Source organism: Falco biarmicus, chromosome 4 (genome assembly GCF_023638135.1).
Source record: "Falco biarmicus isolate bFalBia1 chromosome 4, bFalBia1.pri, whole genome shotgun sequence".
Taxonomy (NCBI): Eukaryota; Metazoa; Chordata; class Aves; order Falconiformes; family Falconidae; genus Falco; species Falco biarmicus.
The window spans coordinates 95,115,114-95,135,205 of NC_079291.1; the positions used below are offsets into that span (position 1 = coordinate 95,115,114).

The 20,092-nt window shown below is 41.5% G+C and overlaps 1 protein-coding gene across 1 annotated transcript in view; it reads right to left on the bottom strand.

Moving 5' to 3' along the window:
* TAFA1 (TAFA chemokine like family member 1) overlaps positions 1 to 15,883 on the bottom strand; it is a 231,554-nt gene extending 215,671 nt beyond the window's left edge. Inside the window, exons 1-2 of the mRNA XM_056338783.1 lie at positions 15,277 to 15,883; positions 13,041 to 13,161 (exon numbers count right to left, since the gene is read on the bottom strand). Coding sequence (XP_056194758.1) covers positions 13,041 to 13,158 — 118 coding nt within the window. The 5' untranslated portion in view covers positions 13,159 to 13,161; positions 15,277 to 15,883. The remainder of the gene's footprint in view (positions 1 to 13,040; positions 13,162 to 15,276) is intronic.
* Between the last annotated feature and the right edge of the window lie 4,209 nt (positions 15,884 to 20,092).

The window sequence follows — 20,092 nt, forward strand, 5'->3', positions numbered from 1 at the left end:
CTCCCTACTCTACTTTTGAGCAATGTCTTGTTTGGTCCAGGCAAGGGTGATTTTCCCACCTAGGACCCCTAGAGCACAGTTCTCTGTTGGGACTGTTCCCCTAGGTCTCTCCCCAGAGCAATCTGTGCCTTTAGCAGCAATCAAATGATTAAGTTTTTTCCAGTTGTAGCAAATGGAGTAGTGTGAATTTTTTTTCCCTATATTATAAAAAAAAAAAAGACATAATTTATCTTACCACAGGTTTCTACGCTGCTGTAGCTGGCTGCAAGTATATTGAGATAACAGCATGCAGCTAACAAGATTTGCAAGTCAGACGTGTTACAAAAAACGTGTTCTTTGAGTGATGCGGAATCAGTGTTATGCTGCCTGTGAAGGATTGGAAGCATTGCACAAAACTCTGGTGGGAAGCGTAGCCTCCAAGTGAGAAACACGCTTAAAGCAGAAGCCTTTTTGTCCAAAGACAAGCCCAACCCTCTCGTCTCTTGAAGAAAGCAATTACATTAAAAGTGCAAAGTTCCACATTTGAAGCAAAGAAACTGCCTGCCTGTGTGCACGGAGTCTTGTGCTTCAGCTGAGAGCACGGACACGGGAAAAATTCACTACAAGGGTACAACTTGTTTGTCAATAGAGTAACAGTAAGTGAACGTGAAGGCTCTTTACACCTCACAGCTGGGGCAGTCTGATAGATTATAGCTTAACCACCATGAAAGTTTAAGCCAGCGTGAAGCTGGCTTACAGCAAAGCACTTGATTTCATGAAAAGAGGGAGCTAAGAGCCACCATGATCCATCACCCAGCTTACAGCAACACTCATACTCGCCATGCCAAGGATGGAGGTGCTAGGGATGGGATGCCTGCTCTGAGTACCAGTGACTGGTAGCCACCAGCCTCACTTAAAGAGGCTACATGAGGAACAGAATAGCAGAACCTCACTTATTTGCATCTCAGCTGCCCTAAATATGCTCATAATGGAGATCTGTTTCCTCAGATCATTCCACTGCTGGATGCTGCGTACAGACTGCACAGGGGATCGACTGACTGCCCTTGGGTGGGGCATAAAGAGAAAGAAGAGAACCAAAAAGAAAGGCAGGTGTTAGCTGGGTGTCCTGTAAAACCACGCTCTCTATAGAGCAAATAATTGATGTTCTGAGATCTGTGTATGTTATCAGAATAAGGAATAATCCCTTCTAACAAAAGCATATTTCAATTTTGTTCATGTCTTTGCTTGGTTCCTATGTGAAAGCTGGACATTAAAGTACCTCTTTAAAAGCAGACAGGACACAGATTACAGCAAGACTTCTGAAACTCTAGGCACTAATTCATACAGTACGCATTATTATACAGAGGAAGTTGTTTTGATATAGGTACATTTAAAAGCAGGTTTGCGTTTTAAACCCTCTATGAATTTTCCCTAACAGACTTTGATTCATAGATTCTATTAGGACTAAGGGATAATCTCTTCTCACCTGTTAAAGAGCACAGCCCCTCAGATGTAGGGAGCAGCATACTAAAGACAATCCTCATCAGAAGGACTGCATTGTAAGTGTGATACTGCTTTGCAGTTTGTTTCCATCTCCAGACACTATAGATTACACATTTTCCTTTGATAGGATAGAAAAAAAAAGGAACATAAGTAAATAATTTAATTTCATAAGAACAGGGTTTAGAGGGGACTTGTGTATCCTGAACCTCGGAGGAGTATGACTGGTACAAAAAAAACCAAACCACTTCACACCACACTATGCATAGAGGGTACATCATCACGAAACACTGCAGCAGCAGGCAGCCCAAAGCCATTCAAATACAACGTAAAAAGTCAAGGAACTGCTTCACTAGGGGAAACCATTAAATGATTCACACTGCAAGCAGAAATCCCTTTCCCTTTAATTTACATTTATTTTTATCACCAGCGTTTCTTCATTTTCAGAACTTGTTCTGCTCAGTCAGGAGTTTGCTTTGCAGAGCCTACATCACCCACTCTGACCAGCACACTTACATCTGTGGTAACGTCACGACCTCCACAAGGTGTCTTGACTCCACTACAGCACCAAAAGAGGGAGAAGCTTTGGGCATATAAGGGATGAAGGCCTGGTTCCAGTAAAAGTACACAAAAAGGAAAGCAAAGGCAGAGGAGGGGGGAACAATAAAAAAAAAAACAACACTTAACCACTATGATGATATATTGCCTTGTGCAGAGTCGGCTGCAGAGACAGGCGCAAAGTACCTGTGACATTTTTCCCATTGGAACATGCTGACCAACAGAAATAATTTTTTTCCTATGGGAGAAAGGTTATCATTTATGTTTTCCCCACTTTTTGTTAGAAAACACTTAAAATACGATGTCAATATCAAAGTGGAAAATGTATTTCAGCATTTCAAATCCTTTGATCAGATAGCTCCATTTTGATTCTTTCCAGATAGCAATGTTTGAAGATATTTATTTCATTAAAAATTTGGTGTGTTCTAATTAGGACAAAATCATGACATTTTGTTGCTCAAACACCACGTCAAGGTACACTGACTGTAAGAGCGGGAGGGTCAGAGAGCCGTTTCTAAACATCAGAGCCATAAGAGCTTACACAAAGAAAGATTTAAAAGAAAATAAAGGAAACTGATTTAAAGGAAGGAAGACAAATTTAGAAATAGACTAAACAGTGTGTTGGGTTTTTTTTTCCTGTGTGGGTTTTTTTTTTGGGGGGGTGGGGGGGGAGGGGAGCAGGGGGGAAAGATTGAAACAAGGTAAAAACCTACAGAAAACAGCAGGTAACCTGGGTACGTTGTGGGAGTTCCACTAAATTAAAGGTTGTGTCCGGCACTCTCCTAAGGGGGGTCGGGGGGATGGAAACACAACATGCAAACGTGCACAGGGTGCTTGCTGCCCACAGCCTGCTCCCAGTCAAGGCATCTCAAATTCCCTTTCACAACTGTGCCATGGCTCTTCCTCACAACATCCTTCAAGTGGGGAACTTGGCAGAGCTCAACTTACTTGTTAGGACTCAAAAAAAAAAAAGTCCAACCAGGCTCATAAAAAGAATGGAGTAGTAATCACAAGCATGAGATAAATATCTAATAACTGCTGTCATTGTTCAATTCACCATCTTATCAACAGTAGGAAATCAGCATCAAACAATTACCCAGTTCTGTCCTCGGGGGAAAAGGGAAATATAAATCATTTCTAACCAAGGCATTGAGGAAGATACTTAAGTGAATCATGTTGAGGTGGATGGAATGTATCCTGCCTGGCAGCTCTTCTGACTCCCAGGGTGCTGTGACAAACTGGGGTATAGATGCTGGAGCATCACTAATGGTCATCTCTACTTTTGCCTAGCTATGAGTCCCACCCCACCCCTCCGCTGTGGATCCAGATGGGTTTTAAAGGACAGAGCGAAGGTCCCAATATTGTGTAGCCCTGGGAAATCCAGAAGCTCCCATGGGCAATTCTCCACTGCGCAGGGTTCACTGTGCATTAACCAAATGTCTTAAAGTTTTAGTAAGACAAAACATGGCAAGGGAGGGGACAGAAGAGTGTCACCTTGCTCTTTGGCATAGAATAATCTCATTTAGGGACTGCTATTGCTAGTATTTTGGCCTTGTTAATTTTCTCCTCCAAAGTCAGCATTCGCTCGCCAGCTTTTGTCTATAGCTGTTATCAAGGCATTTGCATGCACTAATCCATGACAAATGGTTTCATTTGATGCACATCTGATTTCCTTGCTTGCCAGCTAGAAAGAGATAATAGAAATACCAAGAGAAACTAAATTAGAACTAAAGGAGTCATCTATTTGTCGGAGAAACTCAAAACAAGGTTAAGATAAACACCACCCAGGCAGCTGACTAGATGGAAAAAGTGCTGAGGTTTCAGCCATGAAAAGACAGTTTCTAATTACCTAGGAGAAAAAAAAAAAAAAGCTGAATTTTAAAGCCTTCAGAAAAATATGGTATTACTGCAGAAATAAGAACATTACAGGTGTGGGAGCTGGCTTAGACACAATCATTCTCTGTCACATCCTGCCCTGGCACACTGAAACCAATCACAAACTCAAACCCCTCTGTTATCTTCAACGCATCCTTTGAGTTTTAAACACACAACGACTTCTGGCTGACTGACCACCCAAATTTGAAAGCACTCCATGCCAGTAACTAAGAAGAGGAACTTAATGAGTTAACGATCGTCACAGCAAACAGGGTTAATGTAGCCCTGATAACTTATGATTTAAGCAAGATTCTTAGATAAGGAAATATCTTTTAATAAAAGAGAAGAGATTCTGGGAGGAAAGACAACTTCTGGAAACACTAGACCTCCTTTATCCTTTATTTCCAGTGCTGCTGCAAACCAAAACAAGAGCTGGTACCAGCCAGAAGAACACACAAGACCTTCCGTATGTTTACATTGGTATCGGACATGACATTTGAGGTCTTGATTTCTTTCAGGAAAAAGGCAGCCACTGGCATAACTGAATATATGCTTCCAGACAGGATTTATTCATTTATCAGGATGATGACCTGTTTTGGGTAGCTACTGAGATAACAAACCTTATGTAGATTACCCCCCCCCCCAAGGAAGGAATAAAGGCAGAAACAAGAAAGGCATGAAGATATCAAACTATTTTCAAATTACAGTTTCAACTTAGGAAACAGATTCCTCGGGGGGGGGAAGCTCAACACAAAACCCAAACCAAAACCAAACATGAAGTCCTCTGAATTCTCCACTTAGTTCTGATTTTAGCACATTTTAAAATGTGAAACTGGCTGATGTACAAAAGCTTCTGAATTGTAAAATTAGTAGGTTTTGAAATGCATGACAGAAAAATATAGTAGCTACTAGGTCATGGAAATACAATATATGTTGTATTAATAGAAAATATTTTTGTAGTTGTAATTGTATAATATTTTATAGTGTATTTTACCTCATCTTCCATATCCAAAGTGCCTTTAGCCAAATATGAAATGAAATTGTTTTTCTCTAAAATGTATATTTCAGGACACATTGCTCTGCAGACACCTGACTGTTAGTTTTAATGTTATTTGATCTCATTCCTGTTTGGTTTCAGGTTTTATTTAAATTCAGGATGATTCAGAATGGGAACATTTACTTCTTACAGGTTTGTGTAGACAAACATATATAATACAGATACTTTTCAACTCTTGAATATGTTCAAAGTCACAACTATGTTATTGATGATTCCTGGGCAGCACGTAGGGAAAAAGGTGATAAACAATAGGTTCCCTTCATTTATTCATACTCTTTTAAAAAATAAACATATAAATCAATGAAACAGATTTTCCAAATAAACTATCCTTGCTTGCTCCCCACCACTTAATTAAACACAATTAACTCTAGTTTGTTTTGGCAACCAATTAATGTCATGATCAAATATAAATAGACTCTGCAAGAAAAGATTATAATTAATAAATCCTTAACAATACATCAAAATTACACTGAAGCTTTGCTTGCCAGAAATATTTAGCAGCATTTTTGAGAAGCATTAATGAGGACAGTAAAAAAAACCCCGAAAAACAAAAACATTTTATCAGAGTGTGTGCAGTTAAGACTGAGGCTCTTGCCTGCACTCAAGCTGATCTATAGACCCTCATGGCTGCTGACATTATTTACAACATAGGAAATCATAATTCCGAGTTTCCCACTTCCTAATAAACTGACATGTACGTTCATAGGAGTTTTCCATTCAAGTTCTCCATCAATTAACTTGCACAGTTAACAGCAGAAGTGATTTTTGCACATTGTATTTGGTAGATTCACAATGGAGGTTCTCAATTCAGATCTACCATCTGCAGAAAAAATAATTAATCCAATAGGAGTTTTATATAATGCATGAGGACGCATGAAATGCATATTTTGATCTGAACCAGCAGCTCTTCTAATAATCAAGAGACAAGGATCACCATTTAAGCTGCTTTTTAATTACCTATTCATTTAGTGAGATGTAAGTATACAAATAAAACTTCACAGCTCATAGAAGAAATATTTATGCACCATTTTAAAAAGCACTCAGCCCATATGACTGTTGGTGGGAGCTGCTAGCGTAGAGCAGGCTGTTCCCAGATTACCTGTAGCTCAAAGACAAGGCACCACAGTGAGAGCTCCATGGCAGAAGGAAATTCAGCCATCACAGGTAGCAGACTTCCCACGTATTGCACTTTGCTTGGCGATTCCCAAGGAATCACTTTCACATCTCCTAAAAACTAGTAAGATCCTCCATTCCTGCAGGCAATTCAGCTCCCAAGAAAAGGTGTTCTCTCAAAGTAAAACAAGGATTACAATGGGATACTATGACAGAATTATTGTCATACAGTAACAGTGATCTTACACCTGCTGTCACTGAAGTGACCTTTCAAGAAGGGTTGAAATGGTTTCTTCACCCACTGCGAAGGAAAAGGGGAAAACTGTTGTTCTGAAAGGAATACAGAAGGCGAGAGAGAGATGTCAGATAACAATCTTCTAAATAGAGCATAGAAATATGAGTCACAGATACATACACTGGGCTTTGTAACTTCATTCAGCTTAATTTACAGCCCCAGTTCCCCATTGTGCATCATTGGCCAAGTCTCATAAATTTAGAGTCCAACTGTGCTACAGTCCTCGTGGTCCCTGCCTAGAGCACAATGAAAAGAAATCTCCAGCACCACTCCCATGCAAAAGAAAAAAGTTTATAGCTGGAGATAACTGTTCTGTACAAAACATCTGAAAACAGCAAAAATGCTGAATCCCATCAGGAAAATAAATCTTACTCACAGCAAAGGTTGATTTCACAGAAGAGTGGAAAAGAAAACATTCAAAAGGAAATACAAAGATTGTAAGTGGGATAGGATAAAACAATGTGAAACATAATGGGAGAAAACACTTCTATCTTATGAGGAAATGCACTTGGATATTGCCTTTTAAAATATAAATGAGCCTTGGACTAAAGTAGGCTAATCATTAAAGGCAGGTTTTTCTTGATGTTATCAGCAGAAATACTTCAGCGCAGAGCAATGTAGTTTGCCTTTGGGGTTTATATTTGTAGGTGCCAAATTTTCCTTGGAACTCCACCACCGCTGTATCAATTCCCGGTCTTTAATACCGTGACAGCAAGCTACAAATAGCGAGCGCGCTGAAACGTCCCGTCATGGTCACCAAAGCCCCAAGGCTGCACTGGAGATGGGGCTCAGCACACTGGTATGGGAGGAGGAGATGCCTGCCGGGGTCATCACAGCAAGAGGTGCTTTCTGGTCCCAGTCTTCCCAGAGCAGCTTCTGCCATGCAAAGGAGGATGTGCTTTGTGCCTGCCGGCGTGGCTGCCTGCAGAGAGGCCCGAGGGAGAGCTGAAGTGGCATGGAACAGGGACAGGAGCACGGCCAGGAGGAAGGACGGAGCAAGGGGAACCAAACTGGAGCACTGAACCAGAGCACAGGCACTGCCTGGGCAAATCACATGCAGGAATCACATCCTTGGTCTCGAAACACCACTGTTAGCACCTTGCCATCACTCTTTTGCACAAGGCATGCTGTGAGGGTGATTGCAGGGAACACAGCCACGCTTGCAGTGGCTCCCGTGGAGCCACGCTGGGCACAGCAGTCTGCTCAGTGCCCCACCTCACACCTTGGCCATGCTGTTCTTCACAGTCCATCGAGCTGCAACACCTGCTCCCCTCTCAGGTTGCTTAGTCTCCCTGGATCAGAACTAACAAGGTGTCGCGTTCAGCGGCATGACTGGTGACAGCTTTCCTCCACCTGCAACCAAGCTGCCAGCCTCCCAGCTACACTCCCTTCTCTGGTGAAGGGAGAGGTGTCCTCTCGCCTTTGAGCCTCCACCGAGCGCTGGTCGCTCCTTAGCGATGCCTACCTACCCTTTCCCCCTTTACCTGAGGGAGAGGAGCACATTGAATTAACAGCTTACAGACCCCAGGAAAAAAAAAAAAAAAAAAAGAAAAAACCCACAACCATAGCTAACTAGCTGCAAACACACCCTACAGTTATATTGTTTCTTCTTTGGATATTTGATTTTTACAAAAAAAATAAAATCACAGGGTGCAATACTTCCAATAAAGTCTGCTGCTGCAAACAAGTGCAACACACAAGCACAGTAGGCAATTCATTGCTATCACGCTGCTAGTAATCCTACCTCACCCTTAAGTGTTGATTTCATTACATCAGTTCTCTGCCTACACAAAATACAAAGTTTTGTTCACATACATCCAAATATATTTTGTGTGCGACCAGGAACACAGTAGGTACCTCCAATCTGGATTTCTTTACTTAGCAGTCGGTGGTAGTTTCACATTTTCCAGAACAGACTGTGAAGGCCAGAGGTATATAACAGAAAGGTGTCACGAGAGAGATATTTCCAGCGAGTGACTGGAATAGCTTGTTGTGAGCAGGTTTTCCAATCGTGAACAAACCAGGATACATATGGTGTTTCCTGTGCATTTATTGGTGTAAGTGATGTCTGAATCAGGCCTTCGAGCTTATAAGTTTGTTCATTTTAATTAACACAGCAAGAAACACCAGTCGTCAGCTTTCATGCCTGTGACATGATCTGCTGGATACTGGCTAAGCTGTTGCATGGCAATTTGGATATTGTAATACTGAAGGCAACAGTTTGCATTCACACCGTATGATTAATGGAATACAGTTCTTGCTAATCATAGGAACTGCATATATTCAGCTACCTAGTCCCACACTTGCTTTTGTCAATACCAAGAGCCAAAATCCCGTTGAATTAATCTTCCAATTTTCAATCGTTCTGCAAAATAAAGACACATTTTATTTACAGTTTCCTGAGGAATTAGAATCAGACCATCATTCTTCCCAGTTTGTTTTGAGCTGAATTGCCACATACATGTGACATATGAAAACGGCAGGCCTTTTGAAATGTGAAAATATGCAGATTCCCCCAAGGCTATAAAAATCAGTGGGAAGGCCAAGATCAGAACCGAGACATTTTTTGCTCACAGCCACAGACCCAAGGTTCTGCAAAATGCGGTCTACTGAGAAACACGCTAAGAGCATCTGTAGGTCGATGTTACTGGTTAGTTAGTGCAGAATTGCTTTGAGACTGATTTTCTTCCTTATAATATGAGGTACAGAGAAACATTTGAGACTATTTTTAATGGGCACCATCATTAACTACTGTCACAATAAAAGGTACTTCATGTTTAGTAGGCATCCAATTCCAGCCTTGATTCATTCCATGATTTCTTCCTCTGAATAGACCTATTTTTAATTAACATATTTGCAAATGTCAGCATTGCTACAGTAGGTACATGTTTTTGCTTGTGTCTGCCTCACATCTTTACACTGTCGGCAAGACTAACCTAGCATACTTAATGTGTACCTAATTATTTCGCACAGACTTACAGGTGAATCCAATGTACTTTCCCATATTTTAAGCAATGCTTGGCCAGAGCTATCTGCTGTCATCCAATACTAGCTGGTGGTCCTCAGCAGGAGGAAAACAACCCTTGTTATGGAAGAAAGCCAGAAAAATTGCTAAGAATTGCATGATTGAAAGGGTGGTGGTTATTTTTTTAAACTTAAATCCTTTACTTTGTTAATATGTTGTTGTCTTGCCAAATGCCAGCATCTACTTCCTACCTCTAGGCAGGGTCAATCCTGTCAATCAGATGATCAATGGACTATCACAGGCACTCAGCTAACTCTGAAAATCACAACCTGTCCACTCTAATCCTCAGGCCAATTCAACAGCTCTACAACTGTGTATCTTAGAGCCTAAAACAGCCAATGTGGAATTCTTCTCATTACCACTGTTTCTTATTAAATCACACAGAAGTGACATGCTTGAAAAAGATGGAGATTTGTTTCCACATAAAGTTATTTCCTGTGAATGCTTTCACACATCCTTTGCCTAACATAATTTTCATGAAAATGAAATATAGTCATAAAAAAACCTGCAGAAAGCCATGGGTAATTCCCAAGGGGAATTATACTGCAATAGCATTCAGCTAGCTTACTCCAAAGGTCTCCTCCAATCCCAGCAAAGAAGCCTGAAAATCTACCCTGCCCACCTTACCTACCAGAGTCAAAAGAAGCAGCCACCAATACTTGAGGTTACTTAACAGCAGCGTTCAAACTTTTCATTGTGTTAATGAGATAAGAAAGAATTAATAAGGAGATACAAATAATAAATACAGCATACCCAACTTAAATTCAAGCAATATTTACTACACCCTTACTATTTGTGCCTGCCTGCCAACTTTTCACAGAAAATAAAGCTACAAATACTGCCATGTAAAGCAGTTTATCACACTTGTTTTCAGGTTTGTACCTTCTGCTAAGTCATCTCACTGAATAAAGTAGTACTGAATTATAGAACTGAAAGTTTATATTACACTAACAGGAAGCTTGAGACTTGTGTGATTGCACACTGTGTAGAAATCTATGTCAACCAGTTCAGATACTTGCTTAAGAAAGTTTCAGAAAAAAAAAAAATATAACAAGCTCAGAAATCTCTGAAGATAAGCCAGCCTTTTCATGTGTTGCCCTTTATTTCCAGGGTTTCAAAACCAGATTAACTGCAGTAGTACAGACAGGTGTATTCACTGTGCTAATGCCCTGAGTTCAGTTCAAGTTTATTACACCAAATACACTCCACGAGGATTTCATCTTTTACCTGCACCTCCCTGTGCTCAAGTAAGGCTCTTCTATTCATCAAGTATGAGAAGCACAAAACAGGGGTGGAACCTGCCTTTTTAATTATCTTGTACCAAAGTAGCCCCACGACGGAGCTGAACAGCTCCAATTCTCTTATTTTAGAGCATCTCATTATCTATCTAAGATCATGAACTGAAAGAAAAGGTATGCTGAGCATGCTATTGATTACAGCTATATTTGCTATGATTCAATAAGTTGAAATTTCATATACCAAATATTAAATTACTGAAATTATGCACTGGCTCATCTGCATGCATTTTTTATTCACTTTTATTTGGCTGAACATTTTAATCTTACTTACACAGTGACTAACTAAAAGTAAATGACGCATTCCTAATATTATAAATATGAAAAATAGGGTGTGCTCAGGGACTGCAGTTGAATACATTAAAATCACTCAGTTTTCTAGTTAACATATTTCCATCCCTTTTATGTACAACCTTTCACATTCAGTTGACAGACTAGAAATTCATGGCCTTATAAAAAGCACTGTCTTTATTTTCTGTTGTGACAGCAGAAATTGTCCAAAATCTCTAACAGTCTCCCTAAAGGACACTCCCTAGCTGGTAGTTCCCAGGTGCAGCACAATCTGAATCTGAGGTGAACATCATGTCAAATTCCACTCATCTGTCAATGTAGTGGATTATTTCTTGAGAGACTGAAATTGGCTGCCTGGAATCAGAACACCATCAATCTTATTCATGTAGGGTGTGGAGAAGCTGCCTGAGAAAGGCTCACAGGAGGGAAAGCTTGGCTGTTTCTAAGTAGGTGATGAGGCAGCTGTAAAACCTTCACTCTATCTGTATCACATCTCCAAGTGAAAGATTTTGTCATTTTTCACATTTCCCCAATACTTGGTATGCATTCAGTGTCTTGCTGTTCTTGTTTCATAAAAAAGACGATTTTTCAAGCTTAGGCAAATGTTGCAGAGCTCTGAATCTGCCCAGCACTCATTTTTTCTCATAATGTCGCTTGTTTCAAGTGATTTTGTAAAATGAGGTTACATTTTCCTCTTACCTATCTGTTTAGCTGGGCTGTTTTTTCCTATTTCTTTCACTGGGGGACAGACTCAAACAACCTGCAGCGTTACTTGCAATTGCATAGTAATAAATATTTTGTTCATTTCTCTGCAAGTCCCAAATAAGAACCTCACCACTCAACTTCAAATACTCTCAAACTTTTGGTGCCAGCTAGTGAAAATAACACCTTTAGTTAATCTGATGCTCTAACATAGTTACTGAGAGCTGGTCTATCAAAGGCTCAGGTCTATTCCTCTATGCTATGCATATTACAAGAAAGCAAGGCAGTGCCAATACCTGACTTTTGGACAATGAAAGTAGTTGGGAAAACTTTGAGTCGTTAAGGTGGCTAAAGACCCGCAGTTCAAGAACATCTGTCTTTGAAGACACGCCATTAGATAAAAGAACTATTTAATTATTAGTTGCCACATCATTAAATGATTCATCACTGCGAGTTAACATTTTCCATCTTTCATTTCTAAGGCTCTTAAAACCTCTCCTACCTTTCTTCGCATCCAAATTTGTTAAGCAACATTCTTGACCCATCTAATTTTAACCAGATGATAATACTGCACTAGAATGCCAACTTCGTAATTGTTAACGTGGTGCACATTCTTCAGAGAGCAATTAACAAAAGTTACATGATCCATTTCCATTAATAAAAACACAATAAAACTACTAATGTGCAGTCTCTGTGGATCACAACAGTCAAAGTGAGATGCATTTTCCACTGCTAACCTGTGGGATTTATTCTGACTTGACAGGCACTTCATTCCATTGAAAGACAGTCCCAAATTTTCCTCTGGGCTGCACTTTCACAAAAGCATCAATTTTCAGAAGTAAACTTGAGAACTTGATAATAACTGTCTCTCTCATTTATGCTAAGGCAAATACCCAACCTCCAGTAAACACTAGTGACTGAGTGAGATTTGGTGCCAGTGGGACCTGTGTCCAGTATGGATCAGGTAACTGCAAAGTTATCCAAACCTGTGTTGTCACAACACCTTCGAGTTATACACCCATTCCAGAACTGCATGAAATTTGGAGAAGGGAAGATGGAAATAAGGACAGAAAGAGAGAAAAACAATTGTCCAAAATGGGATTCCTGTGTTGGGAAGTTGTTAGAAGATGACATTAAAGGATGAATAATCCAACATCAGATTGGTAAAGCACAACACATATTAGACCAATAAAATAAAAAAAAGATGCTGTGCAATGTAAAGGTAAGCAACTCATAAAAGTTAAATGAGAAAAAGGATTGTATGATTATTCAATCATTTATCAAGACAGACATGAGCACGGGCAGAGAGCCTGCAATCTTACGGCATCCCACAGCTGATCTCAGTCCTACCTGGTCTGTGCAGGTGATGCTGCTGGAAAGTGTGATGGAGGGACCCCTGACAGAGCAGCATTGCACAGGCACTTATCCACAAATACAGGACCCAGGACATTGCAGAGACCACTGCCATTCTCTAAACAAAATATTAGATAGACATTATTATCCATTGCCTTACAGCACACAGAATAGTCAGCTTCCATTACAACAGTATTTTTAATATTTCCCCCACCCACCACCTCTTTTACTCCTGTTCCTAAATGTCTTTTACCTCTTGGTTATTTTTCCCCCCTGGAGGATGCAATTGTCTTACAACAAAGGTCATGTCCAAAAAGGACAGCTGATGTAACAAGATGTCAACACAGAAGCCTGGATAACTTTAATAATTCAGTGGTAAAAATGAAACTGTAATGATCTGAGGACTAGAAAAAACAATGTAAATAGAAGGCTGGAAAATATTCCCGCACTGGTCCATAGCTGAATTTACAGAGGAGTTGAAAAATAAAAAAATAATCAAACAGCCAGCTGAAAAAACATGATGCCCAGACAATATCAAAACTACTTTAAACACATTACAGATAGGCATGCAACATCCTTGGGTATCTGAGATGCATTTCGAAAATACTCCATTCCCAAGACTGGAAGGCTAATACTGACCCAGAAGGTAACACTAGGTAACACTTCATTGTTTTTTACTTTTGCGAGCATTAATTTTTAATCATGATGCTGCCTGCTAAACAAAGTAATTGTTTCTCAGAATTATGTTCTAATCCCCAGATGAAATGAGCTTCCTTTTGTTCGACCTGTGCATATAAAGGGACTGGGGTATGGCCAGACTGAATTTCAGACATATTCTATAGAAGATTTGATCCTTTCACAGAGTAGATAGAAATCTTTTTTAAAATTCTGGCACTATTACAAAGAGAAAGAGCAATCTCTTTGTCTCCCAGTGCTGGCATAATTGGCCATCCAATACAAACAAATGTGGTTTTTCGTACTTGTATTCATTACTGTACTAACTGGCTAAATCTCCCTCTGACTTTTTAACTTCCAGCAGCTCTTTCTCAGTGCCTGCAAGGATCGGGAGGTTTGCAAGGCTCAGCTACGCTACACATCGTCCAGTTCCCTTAACAACACCTTCTGCTGCATTTCATATTGCCAAATTAATCAAACTTCAGGCACTCTTATCCAGCCAATGACGTGATGCTGTCTTCTATCTAATAATCCAATCAGCTCAACATCAGCTCCACAGAGCAAGAAAGACTTAGAAAGATTAAATCTCTCTCATAGAAAAATCATGTATTTACAAAAAAATTTCAAAAAAAAATAATCAAGAGTCGTATGTGATCTATTGGGGGATTTCTGCACTAGAAAAATTAACAATATTGCAATAGTGAAATACAGTGGTAATAAAAAATATGCATATAATTTATATTTTTTTTGCCCCAATATTAAAGTAGCACACAGTCTTTGGGAAGCTTTTTAAGTCTGGTTGAGAGGAACCACGTAAACTGACAAATATAAATAGAAAACACCAAAACATTATTTTGATAAGAGCATGAGGCTCTTTCTTTCTCTGCACTGTTTGATGCGCAGCTTAGCATGTAATTAATTTCATTTCCAACTGTTTATTTTGCAGTATACAGTCTACTTTTTCTCCCCTCTTTTTACACCTCTATCTTGCAAAAGAGGTTCAATCCCTTCAGATCAGGGAGCTCCCAGTAGGTTTTGCATGTCTCTGGGAATTAATGCTTTCGCGTCATATTTGGTGTTCCATGCTTTTTATACAAAATGGTAAGAGAGAAAGGTGACTCTCACATAGGGATATTTCAGGTATTAAGGTTATTTAAACTGAACTTTAAAAATACTAGCCAAACAGTGAAGCAAAGCCAAACTTCTATTGCTAAATGCTTCTGTGCCTTTCCTCCGGCACCGTATCCTTTGCCACATGGAGAGCAGACTTACTTAACCCACTCAGTCTTTATTATTAGCTTCCTACCTTTTTTTTTTCTTCCTTTTATTAAAAAAAAAAAACAACTCCCGAACTACACTATTTCAAGCTACCTTTGCTCACAGCCCAGCATTTCTTACAAACATTTCTTCATGCACTTGTCAGCAAACTGCTTTCACATACACACTTTTACACACAGATCATCTTATCATTAGTAAAGAAACACAGCAGCGAGTATTCCTCCACTTATCTGATGATCTGATCTGTTTTCTGAATCTTAAATCCTAAAGAGCTCCTTACCTGAGTAATCCAACCAAGAGCAGAGCACTCTATTAGTGTTCATTGGAGAGATCTAACACTTTTTTAAATCCATTGTGTCACAATAAGGGATTTTTAATAGCTTCCCAGTAATCTTCTTTATCAGGATTAAAAGAAGAAAAAAAATCTTTTTCGTTACAAATCCTGTTTCCAGAGTAAAGAAGACATCTGAGCTCTAAGACTCTGCCGTCAGAAAAGTGGCCAAGGTTTGAGGGGTGGAAACCTTCTCATTTTCACCTTTAAATCATCTCCTAGCATCACCTTCCGCTTGATGAGACCTTTGAAGTGATCTTGAGATAATTTGCAGCTTCCAGGATACTTAAGGACGAGAAGCAGTTTACATTTAATGACAGAGAAGCCTCACTCCAGCGCGGGCAGTGCAGAGTAAGGCAGTTGTATGTACACTGCTATACGATGCTGTAAGTACCGTTGCCTATTTCAATACATCCCTGCTTGGGAAAGTATCACATGCCTTAAAGCGACACAGCCCTCGGTTGCAAGCCTCAGCCAGGCACTCGCTGCTCGCCGGGGCTTAGCAACTGGAGCTGCATTTAAATACCAGCACTCAGACTTTGCACAGAGCAGAAGAGCAGCTGGTTTTGTCTGCGAGGAGCAGGTATGAATGGGCAGAGGAGGGTGGAAAAGCAAAGCCGTTGGAGAGGCGATGGACTAAATACCCAATGAGCAATCTGGGAGACGTGTTAATTCTGCCGGCGAAGGCTTTATTCCCCAGGCGTTGCTCTGGCATTTATTCACAAGAGGCAAGTGAGACTTAAGGAAGTCTCTCCCATTTCAGGGGAGAGCGGCACATGCTTGTGAACAGGGAGGGGTGGTGCAGGGAAAAGTGTAATAAAACCCAGGGGAGGGCAGGAGACTCCTACACGCTCCCATGGTCTTTCCAACACCTTGCCACAACTCCGAGTGAAATCTTTCACTCCAACTCCATTTCCAATGCATCTCAGCAGACAATGGGGAAAGAGCTCTGATTTACTCCTCCTAAATGCTAAAGCTAAAATATGCCAGATTATTTATTACAGTTATCTGTTTATTGTCTACATCTTAAGTGGCCATTTACAGGAATGGAGTGGTTTCTTCTCCCTCTTGTGCAATATGTAATTGTTTTTTAAAGAGCTATTGTATGGACTTAATACATACCATTCATTTAGCATTACAGCTCTCACGCCTGCCTACAAAATAAAGAAGGCTTGGAGACAAAACAGAAACTTCCATTTTAAGAGCCCAGGGTGCACACTATAACAGAACATGGGATTTTTCTTTTTTTTCCTTTATAACTTGTGGTAAAAGAGTGTACTACCTTTGCTACTTACCATCTCCAGACATCAAACAACAGTAAATAACAACAGTAGTAAGTAACCTTACACTCAAGTACCTCCTCCTCAGCGCCCAAGGACACCATCTCAGCAGATACATGATGACTTTAACTTGACAGACCACACACTCCTTTGGAGCTGCAGTATTTTACTGGGTAATACGTATAGGAGATTGGACCCACAGACTGACAGGAGCATTATGCTGTTCTCTGTCACAGTGCTCAGAGCAGCCCTTTACCATAGCCTTCAAACAATAAAGCAATCGGGGGGTGGGGGTGGGAGGGCATGCATGACAGTGACACAGGAGACCATTGGCAAGAGGACCCTCCCTGCACCACAGGCCACCACCACAGCATAGCTCCCATCAGGTCCCCGAGTAGTGCTGGGGAGGAGAGGGTGTCTTAGGACAAGTCTTGTAATGACCAGAGATGCTTTCACAAGGTCAAGATTTTTTTGGGGTGCTTTGTATAAAGACACATGGCATGAGTATGGTTGCAGAATATAATGTTCTCTTTAATGAAGGTTTTATTTTCCCCAATAATTTCTTAAACGCTGGAAGAAGGTCAAGAACTAGGGCAGTTGTTGCTACTTTCTGGCCTCAGAAGGGTCTGCAAGTGTCAAAGAAAGCTGATGAGAGGCAGCCAAGGCACACCAAGTACCAGAAAGAACTGATGAGCAAGGAACCAGGACCTGGGCTCAGGTTCAGCCCATAGCAGGTGGTGGTGGGTGGAGGGCTGCTGTGGTTTGCTGCCAAAGCCACAGGGAGGCTCAAGACCTTCCCCTCTTCCCATGGGAGTATGGGGGGCTTTCTGCAGCACCTGAGATGGGCAGGTGATGGGAATTTATTTTAAAGTAACACATCTGTTTAACAAGCTATGTTCCCACTAGGACTCGTGGGGAAACTGAGGGAAAGGGTATGGAGTGGGGAGCTGTGAAGAAAGAGGAAGAGCAGCCTCAAGAAACAAATAAAGTCTTCTAGGAAACTGAAAGGCCTTGCGGACAGCAGGAGGAATCAGACAAATTGTGACCGCACACCTTGGCAGAGTAGGCAGAGACAGATTTATGCAAGATACAGATTTATGTAAGGTACAGCAGAACTGTCACTCTGCCAAGCACTGCTAACTCCCAGCTCCATGAGGCTAATGCCACCATAACCCCTGACAGATGCTGCTATTGCCTAGGACAAGCTCTGCAGAAACATGGGACATGTTTTTTCTGCAGGGTAGGGGGGGGAGATCAGAGGGACAGAAGAGAATATTAAACAGCATGTGCTTGCAGTCTCTTCCCTGCCCTGGCTCCCAGCATCAGACAGGAACAGAGGAGTCCTTGGCAAATCTTGCAAAAGCATCCTCACACCTGCTTTGATGTCTTTGCTGCCAATTTTAACTTTCAGTGGACCAACAAGACATGAAACAGCTCCTCTTACCCTGCTTTGAGCTAGGCGCAGTGTCATCTTCACCTGGTACTTAGGGGCTTTAACCTCCACACTTCGGGAGTCACTGGCTTTGACCGGAAGGGGATGATGCTACATGTGTCTATGGGCCCACATGTTGAATGTGGGGCTACTAACACTGACACATTAGAAAGAAAATTTAGGAAGGAAAAATAAGACACTAGTGAACAATCTGCACATTCCAAAATCTTTCCTCATGAAAAGGGAAAGCTGAAAGAGTAGTTTATCTCTACAAAGAAGGGAGATGGGACAAAAGATTGTGTCAACGATCCTGTGCAATGGCAGCTCCCACCAGTGCTGGGGTGGGATGTATCCAGGCCCTGCAGAGGGGTAGAACAGCCTTTGGGTTATGTGGTCCATCCCTGGCTGCTGGAAGATGAAGTGTCAAAACCAGGTCCTTCGATCTCCACTCCAATAGCTGATGGCGAACAGAAGAAAGGACAGAGACCAGGACCCGAGCTACCCATCAGACAGCATGGAAAACTGCCCATCCACAGGTCTGACTGAGAGACTCCATGGGGTTCTGGGCAGGGTTGCCAAAAGCAGACCAGTACACTGGTGTGATATTTCCAAGGTGAAAGTAGGTTGCAAGGGGTCAGCAGGTATCAAACTCTCTTTGAGACAGGCTGCCTAACCCACACAAGGACTGCATTCACAAGAATAGCCTCTTCCTCCTGGTTCCACCATTCATCCAGAGATGCCAAGTGAATGACAAAACCAGGCAAATAAAAATAAATGCTCTTCACTGCCTGAACCTCTATTTATCGCAATTGTCTGTGCGCACAGAAAAGGAGAGCATATGCAACTTGGGCAGACTAATGCAGACAGCAGATTGGTACTTGCACCCAAATAAGGGTCTCTGACCTCTGCTTTCTGCATGCTGCCTCCTCTGCCTCTCTTCCCCTCCTCCCCTCCCCCCCCCCCCCCCCCCTTTTCCCCCTCTAGAGATTTAAGAGGACAAATCCCAGGCATGTATTTCACAGGGTCTGAAGAAGGCTCATCACCTTTGAAATGCAGAGCTCATTAATTCTAGCGCTCCTGGGACAATGAAGGTTTGCTTTTCACAGCTTGTGTTCTCCATCCCTCCCCAGCTGCTTCCACTCACCCTACAAAGCTCTTTCCTATAGACCCAAACCCAGTCTTGGCTGGTGCCTGGGCAGCAGGCAGTGCACACTGAAGCTCCTCTGTACCTACATGTTCCTACCCCAGGTAAGCCAAGTGTAGTCTAACAGCAAGTTTTACCTTACCTCCACGAAAAGCTAAATTACTGTCTCTTGTTTTAGGTCCACAACATTTATGGAGGCTTTTTTTAAAAATCTGGTGGAGCCGAAGTTTTGTTTGGCCCCCTGCCAGTTTTCCTCCTCTCTTGAAGGAAGTCTGGTCCAACCTCAGTGACTGAACTGAGCCTATAACCTTCCTTCCCTATGTCTTCTACAACAACATTAAATCCTTTAGTCTGTATCGTCAGACTTCTTTCTCCTTTAGCTTTTCCAGTAGCAAGAGAAAATTCATTCATTTTCTTAGAGGCAACCATGCTGACCAAGAAAAGCTCAGCTAGAAAGCTACACAATTTTTCATGAAAGAAAAACGTCAAAGAAATATTTGGGGTTTTTGCCTGGCTGCAACCACAGTCTCTGTTGGCTTAACTATACAGAGCAAAAGCCTGAAAAAGCAGAGCTGAACAACTTGCGCAGGGAAGACTTTCCCATGGGAGCCCAGGATCTGATTCAGACAGTTATTGTCCCACCACAGGGTGCTGGGAAACTCGCTGTTTCTATCACAAGTGCATCTATGTAGATATAAGGGACCAGCCAACCACACAGCAACACCAGGGAACAGTGCAACACACAATGGAGAAGCTTCACTTGCTGCACTTGGCACCCAGAAACATGGTGGCCCCTTCCCACCCTGTTATCTCATGCCACACCACTGCACTACCTCCCTCTTTGCTACCTCAGCCACACCAACCTTGCTTGGTGGAAGCAGCAGTTTCGTCAGCCATCCCCCACCCCCA